The following is a 22757-nucleotide window of genomic DNA, read 5'->3' as shown; positions in this document are numbered from 1 at the left end:
GTGTAACTTCTCATTCAAACGTTCATTCGGCATTTCAGGGACGTGTATCAATATTTAAGTCATATTTGCCATATGGAGTTTCAATCATGAATACATTCAATGTAACAGCAGCTCTCATTGCTGCCGCGTGGTTAAATATTAATGCTTGTAAAAATGATGATGAAATGAAAGCTTGTAAACTTAACGACTCTTCTCTTCTTGCGCCACAGTTTCACTAAGTCTTAACATTTTAATATTACCCAATAGCAGTGCTCTGAACTGATAGTTCATAGTTGAATTTGGACTACTACGTTGTATTTAATGTCTTTAAAAAAAATATTCATCTTGTTTTATTGTATATGATTTGTTTCCTACAAGAGCAATGTGTAACCAGAGTAAAATTCCTCAAGCTATTCTGATTTTAATTCTGAACAATAGAAATATGTAGGGCGTTTTGCTGTATAACTCACACAGTGGCATTCCTAGTGTTCGCAGCACCCACCGTGCGAGAATGAATCATCAGCATATTTTAGGCTGCACAGGATCTTCTTGAATTGTACGATGGAGGATACCCAACAGGTTTGGCTGCGCAAATGCCAAATGAGCTTCCAGGATATTAAGAGTCCTAAACAAACAGGATTTGCCTCTCTCATCTGTTGGGTTTGTGCGCTGAAGCAAAACGCAACGGGTGTGTACGTCGGCCCGAGTAATCCAAGGGCTTAGTAGGCACACAATTAAAGATGAGTCAGCCGATGCACGTTCAGCCTTTCTGTGGTAATTGTTTGTTTTCTTTGTCATTCTTGTCCGCACTTTGGCTTCAAAGGTATAAACTTTCTCAAAGTTGTGTTGCTTTGTGACTGGCGTCTTCGAGACGGGGGACAATATTGACTCAACTCATGTAGGAGGAGGCTCAAAGAGTCGTATAGTCATTCATGGAGTTTTTCAATCCAGATATTTTTTCCAACCTCCAGTCCTCAAAAGTCTTTCTGGAAAATAAGGACGAGGTATCGTCTTCCCGCAGGATTAGTTTGACTTCACGTGTGTTGTCTGTCCAGGTTCTGGCACTATGCTGGAAGGCTACAGCCCCGTGACACAGGCCCTGCTGGGGACTCTGTTCACCTGGGGCCTGACCGCCGCCGGAGCAGCCCTGGTGTTTGTCTTCTCCAGCCGACAGGTATCGTATGACCCCAGGACACACACAGACACACCAAGCTTAAGTAAACACTTCACACGTTGCTCCAAAGTAACCGTTGTCTTGGGAAGAGTTTTATGAGAAGATGCTGCTCCCACATCCTTGTGCAAAGTTTGTAGCAGGAGCTAGTGGCTTGTTAGCCGAGCTCAGCATATAAAGGCTGAAGACGGTATGTGTTTTTTAAAGCAAAGACAAAAATGTTTCCAAATGTCATTCAGCTGCTGTTGCCACGAGCCGAGGTTTTCCAATGTAACTGCTATAATCCCACGAAAGCCATGTATTGACAGACTGGTTTTTCCTCGTATATTGGGTGCGTGTTATTTTTATCTCTTGATCTCTGACTTTCGGGAGATGTTGCATTTTTGTTGGTTAAGTCAACAGTAAGAGGCCCCCTGAAGGGTTTGAGGATATTGGTTTGACTGACTCGCACAATCTCTCTTCTTGTCTGCCCTTTTGCAGAAGCGCATCTTGGATGGAAGTCTAGGCTTTGCAGCTGGGGTGAGTTAGATTGGTTTTGAACTGAATCTCACACACACACACACACACACACACACACAAACACACACACACACACATACAGAGCGCAAGTGGGAAGATGCTGCGATGTGATGGTTTTTTGGACGTGGCAAGCTGAGTTTTTCCCAGAGACGCACGGACGCCGACACTTTCAGATGCTCGGTTAATTCATAAAAGTTTGACAAAATTATTTCCCCTGAAGGAATTCTTGGCCTTATCATGTCTAAAGAAGTATTATGCTGCAATCGAAAATACCCCCTCCAAAGCTCAGTATCTGACTCGCGCAATTACAATTCTTGATTTCCTGAGGGGGGAAGCAGTTCACGGACGATATTCATTATGCGTCTCAGTGTAGATTAATCGGGAGCATATCTGTACTGGCACTGAGTGGCAAAGTCTCAGAGTGATGCCTTTTACAATAATAAAATTATTTTATAAGCTTTTCAAGCCAATGAAAGCTATCTTGTACTATATCTCTGCTGGGATTTAGGAACGCTGCGCAGCTGTTTTTAATGTATTAGAAGTTCATAAAAGAGGGAAATGATAGGAAAAACATCCATTGTGTGAGGGGAGAAGGTCAGAATGTTAAGCATTGATTTAATTTTTGTATTAGTTTTGAAATAATGAGGCTCTTTAAAACCTCTGCACTGACCGAACACAGCAATTGTTCATTTCCAGTGACTGTTCACGAAGGTAAAAAAACATTTATGGATATTATTCCCCAGTTCTGCTCATAGCGTCCCGGGAATACTACACACTGACCCTTTAATTCACTGTCCAAGTAAAAGCGGTACAGTGCTGGATCAAATTGGTATAAAGATCCCGAAGAAGTGTGATATCTACTTAGTTTGCAATATGCCCGCCATCTTTTTCCTACACCACATATCAAGAAAAAGCTTTCTTCAACATTGGCACATTCATTTCCATGTAGACGGCTGTCAAATACCCGTCTGAGTGACATGCTTTTTTTTAATCCTGTTGAAGCTTTAATTGCGATTCCTTATAAAGACCGAGAGATTGTTGGTAATTACATGCCCAGCCACATCATTGAGGTGAACAGACCAAATCAAAGGAGGAGAGAATCCCTGAGAAAGAGAAAAAGGCGGAAAACTATTGATCTAATCTCAATCAGCCTTCATTTCAGTTATCTATGAGTCAATCCAAACAGCTTTTCAATTACACCCCAGACTGCTGATGCTCTTATACGGTTTAGTGAAATAAGACAAGGCACAGAAGAGCTGGGGGGCTTCTTTCGAACATTTGCTTAACGTCTTTCCAACTCTGTGAGCAGCATATCTCTCTGAAATCTATTTTTTATGAATTAAGCCACTCAACAGGAACAGTGTGAATTATTGATACAGATTGCTAGACTCTCTCCAATTTTACAGCCTCTTGTTGACATAATAGACGTTGGAAAGTAATTCATTTTAATAACAAACTAAATCTTTCATCCTAATCCTTGCATATTGTATGTACGTCTATTGGCTGTGATAGTCTAATTTCATTAATAGCCTGTGGCAAAGCAGAATAATATGCAAATGCAGACTGGCACTTTCTTTCCCCGTTTAGTTTTTTGGTTGGAGTATTGCGCTACCTGTGCTCCAGTTGTGTTTCTATTACTATAAGTGTTTGCTTCTGCCTACATATGTGATATCCATTTGATTTGACTGTGTACCAGGGAGAAATAAAAAGCTGCTAATACAGGACATATGAATGGAGAGAGACTTAAGTGCTGTTGCCGCTGAAGGGAGCCAATTTTTGTAATCTTTTACTTTTCAATGTGGACGGTAAACGGCGGTCCTCCTCACTCACTGATGTCGTGCTCCTGAGATTGCTGCTCCATTTTGACTTTTATATTTGATAAATTCAACTATTCAGCTCTACGGGCTCTGAAGGGGGAAATTCCCGGAGGGAGTCGAGTAGAGATAGAAGGAAGGAAATAGATCGGTTCTCCCTTCATGCCATGTTCAAAGTAGAATGTCCTGAGAGGCCGTGGGATTGCTTTTTGGCTGCGGCCGCAGAATGAAAGAAGGTCAGACAGATAGTAAAGAGCCAGTTTAAAAAAAGGAGGGCAGATAGTGATGGAGGGAAAGTTGAACATCATTAAGTGTTGTGTGGCGTTGTTGTATTTGTGGGTTTTGTTTTTCGCAAAAGCATAAATACCTTCTTTTTTTTAAATACTGTGCTAAGAATCGCTATTACTCACATGCAATGCTAACGATCTGACAAGCGTTTTATTTTTTTTGTCCTCCCCCAGCTTTAAGTCCCGAGAGAAGCACCTTGCACGGCCGTCCCTTGCCATCAGTTGTTTGAATGTGTGAAGGGCATGTAGTGTTAGAGAGCCTTGAGGAGGCGGAAAGGTGCTTTACGAGTTTGAGTTTTTTTGTACCATTTACCAAACTTCAGAGGGACGATGAGCAAGAAACAAACATTCATTTAAGGGAATTGAACGCTCCTCAATGTGACGCTGTCCTTCAGGAGCTGTCCTTGAGTTTTGAAGTTTTGGGGCGCAGCTGGTTTAATTCCTTATCATTGCGAAACAATATATTCATGTTTCCAAGGTTTCTTTTTTTTTTTGGTGAAGTCAATAGTTCGCATAATAAGACCACAGCCTTCCGGATCATTTAACAACCAGACTTATGATCCAGCCATGAATTTTCTTTTATCTTAACCAAAACAACTCTTGCGCAAACGCTTTACCCTCCCCGTCTCCTGAGTTGGCGTGGTCAAGACATCCATCGAGTCTCTGTCACGGTTTTGACTCCCAGATGAAGGCTTGACTCCGAAGCACGTCAGAGTTTGTTTTGAGGGCTGACACAACTATGCCATTACAAAACAAGTCTTTTTATTTGCCATAAAAAAAAGTTGTGAACAATGTCAACCCAAAACCGGAAAGGGGTGAACATGCTGAATGTATCGCGAGGTTTATGAGTTGTGGAGCTCTTTGAGTGGATGTGTCTTGGGGAGATGGAGTTAATCTTTTCATCTGAGAAACCAGATGTTTTCTAATGTAAGCGTCAAGTTTATTGAAAATTGAATGAATGACAGAGTCTGAGGATTGAACCAATATATAACACATCTAACACGCCTCTTTTAGTTGTCGAGAATGCACAGAGGAAACCACACATGGTCTCCACGACTGCAGGCAGAAAGGAAGAGTGAATGGTGTGTGAGTGTTGAAAAGGCTTATTGTAGAGGATAGAAAAATGTCAAGGTGATTTATGACAATTGTTGCCTTCCCAGAAAGACTGCTCAGAATAATTGTTTGTGAGCTGAACAATAGACCCGGTTAAAAAGTGAGAGAAAAAGCAGCAGATTCTGGTCTGCCGTGCACGATTTGATTAAGCCCACAGAGAATTAGACTTCATCACAGCTCACCTCAGAAACAGGGCTGGTGTGACGCACTGGCGTCGTGTTATATCATTTACAACATGACGCTATGTTTCACACGTTGTGTTCACACACTGGCATATGTGCGCTCAAGTTAAACCTCCACAGAATACACAGCCGTGCTCGGGCGCTCAACAGTATTTTGAAGTCCAAGGCTACGTTGCTCCAACAAGGATTCATTTTTAAACCTGATTAAATCATGGTTCCACTTTAAATCATGTCAGCTCAAAATAATAAGACAAACGATGACATTCAGACGGCTTTAAACATCAGTTTAGTTTCCACACTAAACCCAGATTTGATTTTAAACTTTTAATGCGATATAGTGTTAACTTAAACTTAAGGAGGTTTTTTTTTTCAGGCCTCTTTACACACCTGTTTTTCAAGAAATTAATCTAAATGTCAAAATATTTCTTCAAGCTATTTCTTCTTTTTGCTCATTTCAAATTAAATCTGTCCTTACTGGTGCAACCCAGCTTAACATGGAAAATATGAATAGCGTGGGTGTCTCATGACCTGCATGTGTCATTCTTTTTGCATGTAATTCGGATGCCATCCTGTTCCCCATACTTTGCATCTGCCGCCACACAAAATCACATACACACACACACACACGCACACACACACACACACACACACACACACACACACACACACACACACACACACACAAAGGCATGCCATACAGTCTTTGTCGAGGCAGAAAATCAGGTCATTCTGTCCCAGCATCTCTCAGCTGCAAGGAATGGCGACGATTTCATATAAGAATTTCTTCATCTCGATACACCTCTACGTATCTTTTCTTCCTTCAAAGTCCTGCGGCTCTTTCTCTTATTCTGGGAAAGAACTGTCAGAGGGAGGCAATTACTGATAATGTGCGACATTTAAGCCCAGTCTTCTGATTCTTTGAGTTATTTTAAATAACAGCTTTAGCTCTTAAGTTATTTTCCGGGAACATTTTAAATAAATGTCGTTTTTTTTTCCAAGGCTCAATTGGTATAATGCAATAGTAATTACCGTAGCATGGACAGTTTATGAGTGCAACTCCAGCTGACGGTCACGAATTACAATCATTTACAGACAATGGTCATTGGCTGATATGTTTTCACTGCTGTGCAGTAACGGCTGGTCTCATGCTGCATTGGAACAAACTGTCTGTTTCCTTCAAAATCAGCCAATACAAAATGTCTTGTGTTCTGTGGATGTTTTCGGGGAAAATTGGGGAAAATAACAATGCAGCTTATTTTATATATTTAGAGATTTCTGAACGGACCAGAAACACTCCACCAGGAACGTTTAATGTAAGAAATGATCTTGGATTAATAAGTGAGTCTCAACTCGCCTAAAGTTCTCAGAATATTTTGTACATTTGTTCCATTCAGACATATTTCTACCCGAGTTGTGTCTGTCTCCAGGATTACGCACACCATAACTTCACCCAGAACACCTCTGGACAGGATGAGTTCTTGTAATTCGTGTTTAAAATGCATCAAGACAATATAATGGTGAAGAGATGCCACCGCGGTGTGTTTATTTCCCCTCAAAGCTCTTATACCACACGTATTCAATCATCTCCGTGCGAAGCGGTAAAACAAATGAGTCGTTTATTCGTCATTGTCATGAACATCAAATTAATGAAAGCATTGTTCCCTGCAAACAGTAGATGAAGACTATCTTAGTTAGCACCGCAGTTGCAACACATGTGAGTGGCAGTCAGTTAGCAGAGCATCAAAATGTACTTTGAGGAAAGTACGCATAGAAATAGTCTATAAATTGATTTAACAATACCACCGTCAATGTACCACTCCGCGGCTTACATTGTTATAAGTGTCTTACAACATTATGCCTGAAAGGAAATATTTTTTTTTATTACGTCATCCTTGATCCGGTCAGTTATTTGTTGTCATTTGTAACTTTTTGCCAGAAAACAATGATGGAAAAGGAAGTGATAGTTAAAGAGCGGCGTGCCGGTGGTGGCGGAGTTTGTTGTGTTGGCAGCAAGCATGAATAGTGTCACGGGCTTATAATGGCAATACAACCATGTCTGTGGCAAAAACAAGCACTTTTAAGGTAAACACATTGGCGTTGGGGAATTGCCCCAAAGATTACACTGTTCAGCGAGATTACTGTCAGCATCATACCTCAAGACTGTAAGCAGACCCGCCAGATGGTTTGTTACACAGAACCATCACAGGAGCTGTCTGGAAAAGGTTTGGAATCGATCTGTTTGGAAAAAGGACGGGTACTTTCTCTTGCTGAAGCCAGTTGGGAGAAGAGCAAAAACGCCTTCAGTGATTCTGTCTGCTCGTCTCTTAATAAAGAAATACTCTCCAGTTCTGATATAACTGATGATATTGCAGCTTCGACTTTCAAATTGTCCATCACCTCCTCATAGCACAAACTCGCCTATTGGCCGTGTGTGCAGCGGCCAGTAGCTCCTCACAGTACGTTGATCGGGCTGGTTACTGGTTCGATTCCCGGGATATGTGATCCTAGGACTCGGGCGTGATCTCGTAAAAATAGGTGAAATCCAGCTTCCATACGAAGTAGTCAATGCCGGACAGTTCTCAAAGGTTTTTCTCACCGAGAAAATAGGGTACATGTTGAAAAATACCAAAGATACCGATTTAGTTTAACCAGGAACATTGATGTGTCGAAAAATGGATGAGGAATCTGAATATGGAAGCAAATCCAAAGAAAGTTAGTCATTCCTTAAAAAAAACCACACACATATCATGTTATTGTCTGACTCCATCTGGCGCATGGATGATGTTGAGATTCGGACAAATGCAATTCCTGTGCTGAAACAAAACAATTGGCAAGGGCAATACACAAACGCCCACAAGCCAGTGTGAAGGAGAGGCAAAACAGCATTTTAAGCAATTACACCATTCGAGGGTTTTTCTTAAGGTTCTATGGATTTCTCAGAATTCCGCATTCCGTGAATCTTCGGCATTCCGTGCACGAAGGTTGACGACGAGCGTGGAGAATCTGTAACAGAGGTCCAGGCACTCGTCCATATGGGCATTAGTTCGACTGCCATGAACCTGCCAGACGCGTGTTGTGTGTCATGAGCATCCTTAGGGGTAAACAGTACCTGTCAGGAATACTTTGTAGGAGTGGCGTGTGTTTCCCCCCCCCCCCCCCGTCTGTTTATAAAGACATGGACGCACACCGAATATAAATATTTGAGTGCATTGGGAATGTAAGGACGGATATGGATGCTCTTTTAATGCGAGGTCATTTGAGTTATTTTTGATTTGAAAAGCAGTCTGAAGCCTCGGTGTGATTAGCCTCAAAGGTTCCTCAATAAGGACTAGAATGAATTGAGTCTAACAAGAGCTTATTTATTCATCAAGGTGTGCTGCTCGTCCTCAGCAGGTACAGGTCGAGACATTTTCTTTTTTCCCCCAAGGCGAAGCGATAAGTCAGACATGAGTGGCCAAGAAGACTTAGATGTGTAGCTGAGTCGTGAGGGTGAAGAAAGAAGGAATGCAGAAAACAGGTCACTTAATGACAGTCCCAAAGACCACGTGATGTTGGTTGTTGAGAGCAAATCAGTTTTCATACAGGTGGAGTGCCCTTTGCATGAAGGGTTGGCTGAAGTGTATTATAAATAGTGGGGCTGTTATTATCCTCTCAGCCGTCACAGTCCTCCCCCCCTCGCCCCTTTATTTCTTCATTTTGTTGAGTGCAAATCACGAGGAAAAAGAAAAGTGCCTGAGAAGTGTGTTTGTGGATAAGAATGATTTCATGAGAACATCTTGATAAGAAAAAGAGTGATTTGTAATTTAAAAAGGCAAACACTGGGTCCCAAAAGAGGGGAACCTTAAACACAACAGGATGGGACTAAAACGGGATTTTAGCTCCGCCATCCCTTTTTTATGACTCATTTGGAAATGCAATTTGCAGAGGCATTTAATCCCGAGTTGCGTCTCCCTTGAGGAGATGTTTGGCTGCTCGTAGAAGTGTACTTTGGCGAGTGTGATTGCGTGAAACTGTAGGAACGTGACTGTGCAATGCTTGGAGCACGAAGCAAAACTCCTGTGGGGAATCCCAGCCGTCCAGCGGCTCCAGGAGGGGCAGCGTCACCCCGTCGGTCGGGCTGGTCTCAAACACTATTGGATGGATGACCTTCAAATTGTGTACCGACTCTCACGATTCCCTCAAGATGAGTAAGACCAACATTTCTATTTTTCCAAATGTTTGGTTTATGATCAAATACCTGCATAGAGCGACATTCCCATCAGCCTCAGCTGAATTTTGTGTTTAGCGCTAATTAGCAGATGTTAGCATGCTAACACGTTCAATTTAAATTACCATAAGGAACTTTTAAATGGTTATGAAATGTTCTTAATTAAATACAGAGGCCTCTACGTGACCTACATAGGCAAACAAGACTATCAGTGTGAATATTCTGTGGTAATACGTAGTAGCTTCCATACATGTGTTGCATCTTCTTAGTTTGTATTTACTTGGTAATGGTTTTCCCAGCACTCTCATTTCCTTCAGTTTTATTTGTTAACACTTCTTTAATTAGACTGCGTGCCTCGAGGGCCTTTGGATTAGTTTGTAACATCTCTTGCTTGCACATTGTGACTTTTTAATCCTCAATTGAATTAAAAGCTTTTCCAACATCTCCAACAAAATTGCGTTCGACTAAATTCTCAATTGTCGTTCAGTGAAGCTTCTCAGCCGGAAGCTTCGAATACAAACGCGACTGACCCACAAGTACTTTTTTGGGACTTCTCCATGGATATACATTGTTTGTGGTTGGCATAACTCCGACCATTATGTGTATTTAACCTGCAACAATATTCCATTGACACCAGACAAATAGCAGTTTTCTTCGGTGATTGTATTGTGGGCTTTTATAAATGTGCTTCATGGGGCTATAGAAGTACAAGGCCACCAGGAGGATTAATGGGACATGCAGAGTGAACAGCCCCCCTCCCCGACTCACCATATGAACATGCACCTTTTGATCTGTACCTCAAAAGCCTCGGGGGATTGCCTGCTCCTCTCGTTTCTGGTGTCAGAGAACATGCTATGTGTCTGTCTCGCCATGCTACTGTGCTTGGTAGAAGCCACTGTCTGTGAGAATAGAGGATGTCTTATTGGCTGCTCATTGGTTAGTACCATACTGTACCTAGTCAACGTGAGGTCACTCAGTGTTTCATGAAAGGCCTTTTTAAAGCCTTTTAAGTTCTGCATTGTATCCGTCGCCATCTTGGCCCCGCCCTAAACCATATAGAGCACACATATGATCCATTTCACACTACAGGGGACTATAATTCACGCAAATGAACATCGTGCTGATTTGAAGAAGACTTTAACTAACAATTGAGACCATAAACTCATGTTTACAATGTTTACTGAGGTAATGCATCACGTGAGAAGTAAGGTAATACAATCTGGCTTCTTTGTGCAACCTGAGGAGTTGCCTTTTTTTTTTTGCAAAGAGTGCAAGTTCAAGACCCTTTCATGTTGGTTTCGCTCTTCAAATTGCCGTCTTCTAAGTACATTATGTTTCTGCTTCTCTGCATTGTTTGCAATGTAACCGCAGTCTGTTGAAAAAGTTTTAAATGTACTGGAGGCCGAGTTTTGATGTGTGTTTCCAGCATTATCTGCACAGATGAACTACGAGTACATATGTTAACGAGCTGCAGTGCATCCAATGTGCATAATATGCTGATAAATACAATCTCCAGGTTATGTTGGAATTTTCTTTTTCTGCTGCTAAACTTGTGATATTGTTCAAAGAGAAGAGACATGTTTTCATGAGGGGAAATTACAAATAACCCAAAAAATCTGTTTCATGAGTTATGAAAAATAACGTGGCAGACATTTGGTAAAACTTCAAACCTCCTTTTGACTAGATCATCATATGAACAAGTCTACTTGGCTCCTCCACAGATTTAAATTGCTGTGCATGATTAAAACTGAGGGACACAGAAAGGTAAAAACAACAGGCTGTTGCGTTGCTGCTCTTATGTGTTGGTAATGAACAGAGAGCCGCTGTGAAGTCACTTTGCATGTTTTAATTTGCTGCAAAAAAATAGACTCCCAAGTATGCTAGCCGGCAGAGGTGCAGAGAATATTAAAAATGAAGAGCAGCATCGATCCAAGCAGGTTTACAGAGATCTGTGTTATTTATTCAAGACATCACAGCAACAGCCTTTCAACCGGCTGACAGTACATGCATCAATTCGGGGATTAGGAGCTTTCATTTAGGAGCTTTCGAAGTCAAAAGCCCAACCTGTCTCTGACTCCCTAAATATACAGGTATGATACATCATTAAAAGAAGGTTCGGCTATTCTTCCAGTATTTATTTTTTTTCTCCCTACACGTCCAAATAAATAAAAACCCCTGAAAGACGACAGCATAGATTACCGGTTGCTCGCCCTGTGGCGGCGCTTTTTTCCGAGACACTAAACAGACAGCGTGTTCCCAAATGACTGCTGAAATGTATCACTGTATATTTATTTATTGGACCCTACGGCTATGACATAATCTAAAAAGGATCTGCAGTCACCTAAAAACTAACATTAAAAACATATTTAGATTGAAAAGGGAATCGGATCGTGACCTTACAATCGAAAGTCAAAAAGGATCGCGGATTTGAAGAATCGTGAGCATCAACACAGGACGGAGTAAATGAGACAGTCAATGATTCAAAATAGGAATATTACAGGTGGAAACTTGATATGGGAATTAACAGGAAATAACAGGTAATATTTAGCTCAGGCTGAATTTCCATATCCTGTGCACAAAGAAACAGATGAAGCAGCTATACATAGGGTTCAAAGTGAACAACTAATTCATGAAATGCATGTTTTACAACAGATATTGAACAAAAAAATATGACTTTTTATTCTCCAGCCAGCTCAATCAAGCTGCAGCCCACATGGCAGCAGCGAGTTCCTTGGCTTTAGGGTCCTGGCTGCCGGTTCACTAAAATATACTCTTCACTCCAGCAATGTATTAAAAACTTGCTTTTACTGTGAAACATAAATGTACGCCTGTCTCAAGTAAATAACGAGAGATAAACGCGCCTTGTTTAACTCGAAATTGTATCCCTCGCTGGCAAAAGCCGCTGCTGGGAGAAAGGCAGCGCAGCCGATGGAGACCTTTATCTCTGATCATCCATTACGTCTGTGGAATAACCCCTTACTCTCACGTTATCACCTCCACACCCAGGTGCAGGTACGGAGGGATGAATTTCTATCTAATGGGATGCTGACATAATTATTTGTACGTGTGAAGGAAGAATGTGCTGCTGAATGCATTTTATGGTTTCCATTCAATGAAATGGGCATACTTGGAACCAAACGTGACTTCAGACGTTGCATTGCTGTATTAGTTGTGTATATTTCCAAAGGTATGATTTGTATCGTGAATTTGTGACGCATTCCCCAAACTTCCGATATTCCCCAAGCTCACCTTTCCAGGAATGCCCGACGGCATTTTACGCTAATCACAACCAGAGCCGGGGAATTTGTCCACGGCGACTGAGGGAGACGCGACAGAGAAGCAAGAAAGTGAGGACCGCAGAGGACGGCACTTAAATTAAACGACGGCCACGTTGCTGGAGGAGACGGATCGAGTGAAAGACGGTGACAGTTGAACGCAGGAACCAGGGAATGAGATCTATTAAGCTTGGAAGAGTGAGATGAAGAGGGAGAGGGCGGACAGCTTCAAACCTTATTATTTCTCGAGATAGACAGCTGCAAGATGGATGGAAGGGAAGAGATGTCGGGAATGAAGATGAATCGATCCGGGAGGGAAAGTTAATGGAGGCATCTTCTTCTGACTCTTTTTTTTTTTTTTTTTGCATCGAATGTGGGGCCATAAAAAAAAAGTATAGGAATTGAGTCTCGACAGGAAAATTCAGGCAGAACTGGCTCGAGGGTCAATTTAGTCTAATCTCTATCTGGAAAGCTAGTGAGGTATGGACAGAGAAACGATATAGTTAGTGAGGTGAAAACATGCACGGCATCGTCTCGTCTTGCTCGCCGTAATGAAGCCTCGGCAGACGAGTACTCCGTGGAACCGGTTAATGCTCAGCTTTCATGCAGCGCCCGGATCCAGTTGTTTTTAATGCCCGTTTTTATCTTCGCAGTCCATCAAAAACGATCTTCATCCATCTCATTTCTCAATTTGCCACGAGGCTGCGATTAGACGAAACCACAGCTGGTAAAAAAAAAGAAGTACTGGAGCGTTCCAAAGGCAATGAATCTCCCCGAGGAACCAACACGGCTATTAGTTTTTTGTTTGACACGGTGGCGGCGACAGAACTCATCAGCACCAAGCTCATTCCTGTACGTAAGGGATTATATTTACTTTGTATGAGACTGTTGGTCCAAGATAGGAATTCAACACGTGTTAAACAAATGGACCAGAGCTAAATCGACCAAATGAGAAACTTGCAGCATGTGCTGGGATTGATGGAGCTTTTTTGTTGGTTTATATAATCTACACATTTGGTTTGGCACATTTTTTGTAAAATAATTTATTTGTCCATTTCCAATAACACTAGCGCACTTGCAGGCTCTACTGGAGGTTATCTTTTATGACAAAGACACAGTTTTACAACACTAAAGGCCCTTACACACCAGAGGCTTTTTTTTCTTCTTGTGCAACAATTTGCAGGTCAATATATTATTCCCCCCACTGTTTTTTTCTTCTCTCTTTTTCACGGAGAACTTGAATATTATGCAGCGAATACACCTCGTTTTCTTTGTTACATCATTTTTTACACCGGTTTCCATCAGTTAAATAGTCTGCAGTATCCTTAGGACAAGGACAGTGTCGTTCACATACTATACTCATGAACCTATTAAAAAAAATGATTCACTGCTGGCTCTTCATATTGACCGTCATTGATCTCACCTCACCTCCAAACTCAGCTCGGCAGTCATTGACTGCAGGATTAATGACACTGTGACACGCATCGAGTCGGCTGCCCTCCAGCGTTTGTAAGATCAGAGCACCCATGACGAGAGTCCTTAATGATGAAAGCTTATTGAGAATCTGTCAAGAGCAGTTTGATGAAGCTTTGTCTGGACGAGGATCATAAAAAAAAGGAACGCTAGTTAATTCTGTTTGATGAAAAGAGGAATATGTTGGTAAGATTCCTGCTGATACTTCTATCATCCCACTTTTAAAAAAAAAAAAAAAAACTTTCCCGAGTTAAAAAAACTAACTGTTAATTTATTCATGAACAATAGTTATGGCCACGCTTTAAATATTTCAGTTTCAGCTCAAAATCGAGGACCGGTCGCACCATCGACAGTCAGTGTGGCAACATTTTAAAATAATTAGAGATTTTTCCAGCATAACTTTTGTCTTATTCCCATCATCAGTTGTGTTGGACACAACTCGGGCCTCAGGTGGATCCTGTGTTTTTTCTGCGTGCGCTGGGTATCATTTCTAGCTTTAGCTACACCTGCAAGTGCCAACGCAAACAGGAGCTTAACAGACGCAGTTCTTGTCTTAGACAACAAGGTCAGATGCTGAAATGAAGTAGCAACAAGGAAGAAAACGGCGCTCGTTTTCGCACGAGCCTTTCCCACCGAAGCATGCTGATGTCTGCACCGTGCATTGGAACTTCAGCTCTGTTCACATCACCTACGAGCCTCAAAAGACTTTGTGAGATAGCAAAGCAGTAATCGCACGCTGGCACTGAGGATCATTAATTGAGTTTTGCTCGTTGCAGATGCAAATGAGAGAGAACAGAAGTAATTGACTCATGGTGCAAGGTGCAAAGAGGAAGAAAGGATATTGGTAATAAATCCACAGGAAGAGTACTGCGATTGAAACAAATGTGCTTTTGCACTATTCAGGTGTATTAAATCTGATTTATTCATTAACCTTGGCATCCGCATATTGATAGATCTGCTATCCGCATCAATACCCATCCCTCCAAAACTGTCTTTTTGGAACAATATCCGAGGGCGTTCACTGGAAGCCGGCTTCAGACTAATGAGATTCTCCGTCTCTCTCTGTCTTCTTTGAACACACATCAGCATAATTGATATGAATGCTGCTGTGTGGGGTTAAGTGAAGTCATGTTTTTAAAGTATTTCTGGGTATTAAAGTTAAATATTTCAAACTGTCCTCCAGTCATCCGTTTAGAGCTGCCGCCTCGAACCCCACAGTGTGTATCACAGTCACACGTATTTGTGTGATGCAACACTGAACTCAAAATGATCCTGTTTTTAAAGGAAAAATTGTTGCTGGCGAGTCATAACCACACAAACAAATGTGTAAACACGTATTCATAAGTTTTTTTTTGACACCCTTACAATCGACCCACATCGTTTGTGTTTCTTTTCTCTCAAAAGCAAGCTGGCGTAGCGTCATGCGTGGAACGGGGTCTGAGTCTCACTGTGACACTATTGGAAAAATGTTATTATAGAACGGCACGACAGAAAGCCTTCTCACATTCTGCATGAAAACAGTACGAGACCACGAGGAAAGCTCTTTAACTCGATAATAAGCAACGATGCTCGGGATTCAAGTTTGCACGAGAAGAGATGCGTGAACACAGACCGAGGGATCCGGCTGGAGATTAATTAAAAATAGGTCACACTATACTTTTTGTATGGGTCAAAAAATGCTAAAGTTACCCGTACAGTAGGGCAACATTACATCTTGCAACCTGGGTTTGACTTGCTGCGCTTTAGACTCGAGAAGAAATAGTTTTTCTTTTCTTTTTGCTCTCTTTCTTGCTGGGAGTTAGATTTAAACATCTCTTCCTCTTTCATGCCTCTCCAGTAAATATGATGCCCAGTTATCTTGGGACTATTTCTTGTCCAGGAGCCTTTACACACAAATCTCTCATAAAACCACACATTGCCATTTTTACAGTGATTTTATTTCCACAGCTTAAACTAGCTAAAGAAAACAGTTGAATTAATGAGCTTTAAAAATGCAGAGATTATTTCTTTTACCTTCAGGAAGAGCCAGCTTGTTTTCCATCATTAAGCTAAGTACAGACATTGAAGTGGCATCAATCTTCTAACTCAAAAATGTGTATTATTACTTCAAAGTGAACTCAATATGTTTTTCTTTTCTTTCGATACATACATACATTGCAATAGCCGTTGACCATGATACCGTCTCCAAAGATTGGGTGTAAAAGTAATGGATATGAACATGTAGATTTAAAAAAAAAAAAATACTACAATCAGGAGATGTCTTCATGACAGATCATTTTCCATCAGCAGTCACATTTATTAATAATATTTTTGGTATTTAATTGGTTCATCGATCCGTTAGAGAGACCAAACGCATGTAACCGAGCACACGTACAAAGTTATGTTCAAGCGTTTCCATTGTGTGCACCCTTGAGGCCTGGCAGCTGTCACAGCAGTGCGTCAAGCTGCTCACCTTATGTTCTGAAATGTTTGCTAATTAGCTTGTAGACAGCTCCTCACCTTGAGTCAATTGGCACTGAAGTGGCCCGTGTTCTCCAGATCGCAGCGTCGCACCCCGTGATTGGTGGGCCGAGGACATGGAACATGTTCTTTTCCGTGTTTATGGGGCCATGTTGCTCGGCGTGAGCAAAGTCTCTCACAAGTCTGCAAGTTAGTACAAAGGCACGTGCGCACAGCTCCAGAGTGCCAGCCTTTTGCTCGTATACGTGACGACATGTGACGTATAACACGGCAGAGCGCGTTGTCGTCCGTCCGTGCGGCTCATTCTCGTGAATGCAATATTCAGGAACGCCCGGAGGGAATTTCTCCAGATTTGGCACAAACGTCGCACCTGGACGCGAAGATGAACTGGTTAGGTTTTGGTGGTTAAAGCTGAAGGTCACTGCGACCCCCGCCTCCATCTCCCGACCGACCCCCTGACCCGTTCTCGTGGCCGCGACATCTCGGCACCGCCTCAATGGGATCTTCTCAAACTTGGCCCAACACGTCTGCTTGAACCCAAAGGATGAACTGATTATAAATTGGTTATCAAAAGTCACTGTGAACTCACGCAACGTGTTTTTTGACAAATAACTCAAGCATTCCGATGCTAATTACGACAATTTCAAATACATTTCTAATATGATGAAAGGATGAAGTGATGACATTTTGAACCGATGTCGATGTAAACTGCAACGAGTCGCAATGAGGTAATTTCAGATCATTAACATGACGAATAAACAAGAAACTCGGTTTGAGAGACAAGACATACTAAAGATAGAAAACAGGATGCGATCATTCTGTCCTCTGCAATCATGGCATCCACAAGACCAGAAAGTAACTTTTTTGCTCGCGGAGCCAAACCAAAATGGGTGCAAAATCCAACTCTGGCATTGTTATACTCCCTCTGACTGACAAAGCGGACTAGAATTGAGCCTATATTAGTACATTTTCTTTGAACGCTGGAGCTGACTGCTGCCGAATAATATGCCTCCATTACATTTTGATTGGCAGGGCTGAACGCTCACTCGTGTTTTGAATTTCCACTGCTGATACCGGTCAGGAGGCAGCTATGAGAGGAGCTGTAAGACTGGCATGTATTTGGGATGAACAGCAGAAGCTGCACATACTTTGTGTTTATACACAAAGCTTGAAAAGAGAATCCAGTGTGTTCAGACATACAGGACCCGGCCCTCTCTATTTTTGACTTTGACAGCTGATGCACAATAAAAGCTCTTAGGATGAAGCAGCATGTTATTATTTCCTGAAGAAAATGATTGCTGCATCTGCTCGGTGCCGCTCGCCGGCCCAGGTTCTGAATGAGTTTCCAGCGAGAAGTGTCGGTGCTCGTCTACAGACACCACCCACAAGCGGGAGTGATGAAATGGTTGAGAAGAAAAAAGAAATGAGTTGTTTACAATGACCATTTTTGTATTGACAGTCTGTTCCTTCTCCTCACATCTCTCAGGTAATGCTGGCTGCCTCCTATTGGTCATTGCTGGCACCGGCGATCGACATGGCGGAGGACTCTGGGAAGTACGGCTCCTTCGCCTTCGTGCCTGTGGCTGTGGGATTCGCACTCGGCGCGGCCTTTGTTTACTTCGCTGACCTGGCCATGCCCCTGCTGGTAGGAGCTCGCACACGCAAAGTCTATTTTGTGCGGAAGACGGTGTTTGCAGTGGTATGAATGTACTTGCTACTGTAATGATGTCATCATACAGAAAACTAGAAGTACTTATAGAAACAGACAACTGTGCAGACGGGTGCTTGATCTTCAGGGACGTTCTATTAAACAGGAAAAGCAAGCACCAGATGTATAGATAAACTGTAAAAACAATTCTGCTAGAACTCCCTAAAGACATACAACATCTTCAACACTGCAAAGAGGGTAAAGAAATGTTAAGGCTGGGTGTGTGCTTTGATTTAGTGTGTGGTACAGTATAGCTTCACTTCATAGTACAGCAGGAAATGAACCCAGGGTCAGATTATCTGAGGAGTTTGTGGAAAGGATATTGCCTTTGAGGTGATTTTGAACAAGATGGTGCGTTGTTAAAGTTTGCCTTTGCTGATCTTTGTGTGGCTTAGATCGTGGCATAATTGGTTCCTTCATTAAGCCTCGCCCCCCCTTGGTGCTTCTCAATAAGCTGTCAGAGCCCACTGTCACTAACTACACACACCGCATGAATCCTACCTACTTCCTGGAAAAACAAAAGATGTGGTTTTAAGATGGACGCAGACAGCAGGACCTAAATTGCATTTTAAAAGGAAACATTCGTGTTGTCGAGCTGATTCAGCAGCAATAGGTTAGAAGAAAAATACAAAGATAAAAGCTGCGGCCTTCAGATCACGGGGTGAAAGTTAACCTGGTGATCGAGACAGCAGTCAACGAAATTAGAGTGTAGGGTTGATAATCTTGCGTAATTAGCAAGAGTAGATTTAAATAATTATCCAAGAGGAAAAATAAACCAGCCCGGTGTTGCCAAGAGTTATCAGCAAAAGCGGCTAAATCTAGCAAGACGGTTGCCATCCTGTCCCTTCTGGCCTTCCTTACGAAGCCACTCCCCAAAAGTGTCGTTATGAATGTAAGCATATCAGAATGAAAGTAAACCATAAAGATGGCTATTTTTAGTTCACACAGCTGTCAGGCTGGCATCTCGTTGAAGGCTCTGGTGACGAGCGAGGAGCGCACGGGCAGGAAAAGCACCGGCAGGGCGGGCTCATTACGGTCCTGCAAAGCTGCTGATAGATTATCTTTTTGAATTTGTCAAAACATTTGATTCTCTGATTGCTGTGAGGATGTAATGAGAAGCCTGCAGGCCTTTCAAAAACGTAGTATGATGAAACTCGGTGCAAAACAATAATTTAATTCATCATTTTGAGGACGAACAAGAACATGAGTTCAGAAGTGTATGACGATGTAGATGTAAATTGTATTTGAAACAACTTGAATTCATACGTATTTATATTAATCTAACTAAATCTGAAATGAACGAAGACAGCTTTTTTTTTCAGTACCTTTTTATTGTTTATTCTTATCTTTTTGAAGGTGAGGTCAATTAATAAATTACTTTAGAGGAATCAGAAAAACTGATAATTTGCATTTATTTATGACATCCAGATTCACACCTGATAGTTGCTCTGTGTAAAACCAAGTCTATACAAAGTGTACATTTAATAAGTTAGGCAAATATACAGTGATGTTTGGGCCTCGCCAGGACTTCCTGTACTCGTCAGTTGTGGTGAAATAACCCAAATTGGACTTGCCACTGCTTGTTGCAGTTCTGCCTCTTCCCTAATGTAAAGTTTTTAACCGGTGAGCGCATGTTTGCCACAAAAAAGATTACAATGAAAACCGGAGAACAACAAAAGAGGCACAGCTCCACTGCAAGATCCGATTGGTCTTACAGGTCGTCATCACAATATAATCCAGTCATCTCCAGCCTCTCCACTCAACTCAATACGGGCTAATTGGACGGCTGACCTCCGTGGCCTAAAACCACCCAAGCAGTTGTTCAGTGACAGCATCCCATTGGTCGCCCTGAGAAGAGATCTGTATCCGTACTGATGGCCGTTCTCAAAGCACTCAGGCTTTCCGGCCAATTGTGTCAAATGGGTTTCATTACTCAAGGCTCAAAGCCTTCAGTAGGACCACATGCTGGTCAAAAGGACTTGCAGCAGTCAAGCCATTTGTGTGCAGTAGCAGGGTCAATTATGTCTTATTAAATGAACTGAATTAGTACTTAGAAGCCAGTCTTCCAAGAAAAAAATGGCTGAATTGACAAAAAGAGAATATTAACTCACTGCAGCCTCACAGCCCAACGGTCCTGAAATGAAGATGTTAAAGCCAGTGTCTGATAAACTGTCGCAATATGTACATACTGAGGTGTTCATATTCACTGTCAGACAGGGCTATAACCTGTTCTTTTGTTGTTCAAAGTTAGATTTATCAAACTTTCTTTCACTGCACAAACGTATCGTAAATCGCTTGTTTCAGCCTAATAAACATCGCCTGCTCGCCGGTAGGTAACGGCAGCCTGTTAAGACAGCTAAACTGCCTTTTCCTCTCCATTTTAGGCAGTCAGTTGAACAATTACCTAATGAAATGAATACAGCTGCCATTATGGTTTATATGACAATATAGATACACAAAAGCTAAAAACACGCCTTGCGAAAGCAAAGCAATCCAGGACTGTATGGATGTCTGAACCTCTCAGGAAACTGGCAAGCCAGGTTATCCGAGTTTGTGAACAGAACATTCATTTTGCATTAACTGTACCTTATATTCTGGTTACATAATATAACTTTATTAAAAAAAAGAGATTCTGACTTCAACCATGTGCTTTTCCTTTTTGTGAAGAAAGCCAGACTGTACGGGGTCAGGACCTTTACCCAAGCAGAAAGTGGTGACCGCCACAAGTTGTTCAAGCGTCATTGACGACATATCCAACAGCCAATGAGGCGTTGCGTTACCTCATATGTTAATCTAACCTCACGAGAAAATCGCGATGTGTATTTGAATGTATCCCATGTTCTTGGCGCATGTGTCAAAGCGTCCGTATCATGCGTAACAGTACGTGGCATCAGCCTACATCCGTTCACGACTGGCCGAAGCTGAAGTGAGACAGCGTTGCCAGGATCCATCTCTCCCTCCAATCTCTGCCGTCTGATCCCAAATATCATGATGTACTTTACTACTGCTTCCCATCGGATTTTGTGAGGATGTGATGGGTCGACCTCTGACCCCCAGGGGCGGATCCAGGGGGCACGCTCCTCTGCAAGTAAATATTGCAATGTCTCAAATGCGTCAATCTGGTGCACTTTGACAGAGAAATTAGGCGGCTGGATCGAAACAGAATCTCATGCCGAGTCGTATCCGCAGGCGAGAATGCAGGTCAAATATAGATCGGCCGCCACGGTCCAGGTAATTCATTGGAAACACCGTTAAACTTCACTGTGCCGTGACTGGATGCTGTGTTTGGCACTTTTTAGCTCCCTCGACTCCCAGCAGTGTTGTACAAGTACACACAAGAAGTACAGGGCCTCTGCAGTTCTGCCACATCGTATTATTCTTGTCATTCCTCTTTTGTGCCCATCTTCTTTTCATTGTCATTTTGACATCACTTTTTACAAGACTTTCATCTCTGCTACGTTCCCTTATCTTCTAGTTAATCTTTTCATTTCCCCACGTGTTCTACCTCCGTCTTCCTCCTCCTTCCTCTTCTGCCCTTTCATTCCTTGGTGCCATGGTGACAGTAGTGAACAACGTCGAGCTGTGAGCCTGTGATAAAAGCGAGCACAAAATCTACTGGGAACATTGGGGGTGGAGGGTTCTCTTCCACACACAGCGGGGGGCCATCAGTGTTTGGACAGCTGCTAGTGCCACTTTTACTGGGTCCTCAACAAACACTGGGACTGAATGAGAAGAACGACTGAGGAAGGGCAAGATGGACAGAGTGGGAGAGCTGGGGTTGACAGGGAGAGAAGGATGGGAGCGATAAGGTAACGGAAACGGGAGAGGACAAGAGAGGGAGAGAGGTCGACAGGGAGCGCGGAGGAGCTGAGAAAGCTTTCCCGCCTTGGTGATGAAAACCAGGTAACCATGACACTGTAATGGTTTCAATAAGACATTTTATCACCACTTCTAGTTTCTTCCCACACATCTCATGACTTTCTATCCCTCACGCTTAGGAAATCTGCAGGACATTGAATTCACATCTCTCCTAACAATGACACAATGTGAGATAGGGTATTAAAAGTCATGCATCATCACACCTGGCCCGGTAATTGTTGAGCAACTGGTTTTAGTATCAGATAGATGAGATGGAGTACAATTGCACCAAACAATTTGCCTCCGGCATACCTGCTCTTATGGATTCACAGAAAGCATAACATTTCCCCCGGCTCTAAATGTACCATTTGTAGTGTGCAATGACAGTAATTCAACATGACAATCACAGCGACCAGCACAGGGCAGCAGGTTAAGTGTGCCTCGGCAACGCGGGCAAACCAAAGCGCGCCACTTCTACTCGGTTGATATCGTAGGGGCGTGTTTTGATTTATCCTTCCACTCTCGACCAGCCTCATTACATCCTAACAGTCAACCTGCCAATCGCAGGTGCACACTTTAGTGGCTCAGCTCGTGGAAGGGGAAAGCTCAGACAGGCTTCTATAAGTAGAAAGTGTATCCCCTTTTGAAACACAATTTTCATCACAATAACAATTGAAGACCGTGCAAGATGCAGACAGGGTTGGACAAAAA

The 22757-nt window shown here is 42.4% G+C and overlaps 1 protein-coding gene across 2 annotated transcripts in view; it reads left to right on the top strand.

The window, feature by feature from the left end:
• LOC137789973 (zinc transporter ZIP11-like) overlaps positions 1-22757 on the top strand; it is an 89183-nt gene that overhangs the window by 403 nt on the left and 66023 nt on the right. For both annotated transcript variants that reach the window (XM_068583869.1, XM_068583868.1), the window contains exons 2-4: positions 1035-1153; positions 1631-1669; positions 17967-18125. In XM_068583869.1, coding sequence (XP_068439970.1) covers positions 1046-1153; positions 1631-1669; positions 17967-18125 — 306 coding nt within the window. In that variant the 5' untranslated portion in view covers positions 1035-1045. The remainder of the gene's footprint in view (positions 1-1034; positions 1154-1630; positions 1670-17966; positions 18126-22757) is intronic.

The sequence above is a fragment of the Clinocottus analis genome, unplaced genomic scaffold (genome assembly GCF_023055335.1).
Source record: "Clinocottus analis isolate CAN_PGR_092001 unplaced genomic scaffold, fCliAna1.0.p SCAF_19, whole genome shotgun sequence".
NCBI classification, from domain to species: domain Eukaryota; kingdom Metazoa; phylum Chordata; class Actinopteri; order Perciformes; family Cottidae; genus Clinocottus; species Clinocottus analis.
Note: the sequence above shows the minus strand (reverse complement) of the source record. Positions and strands in the feature narration are given on the sequence as shown.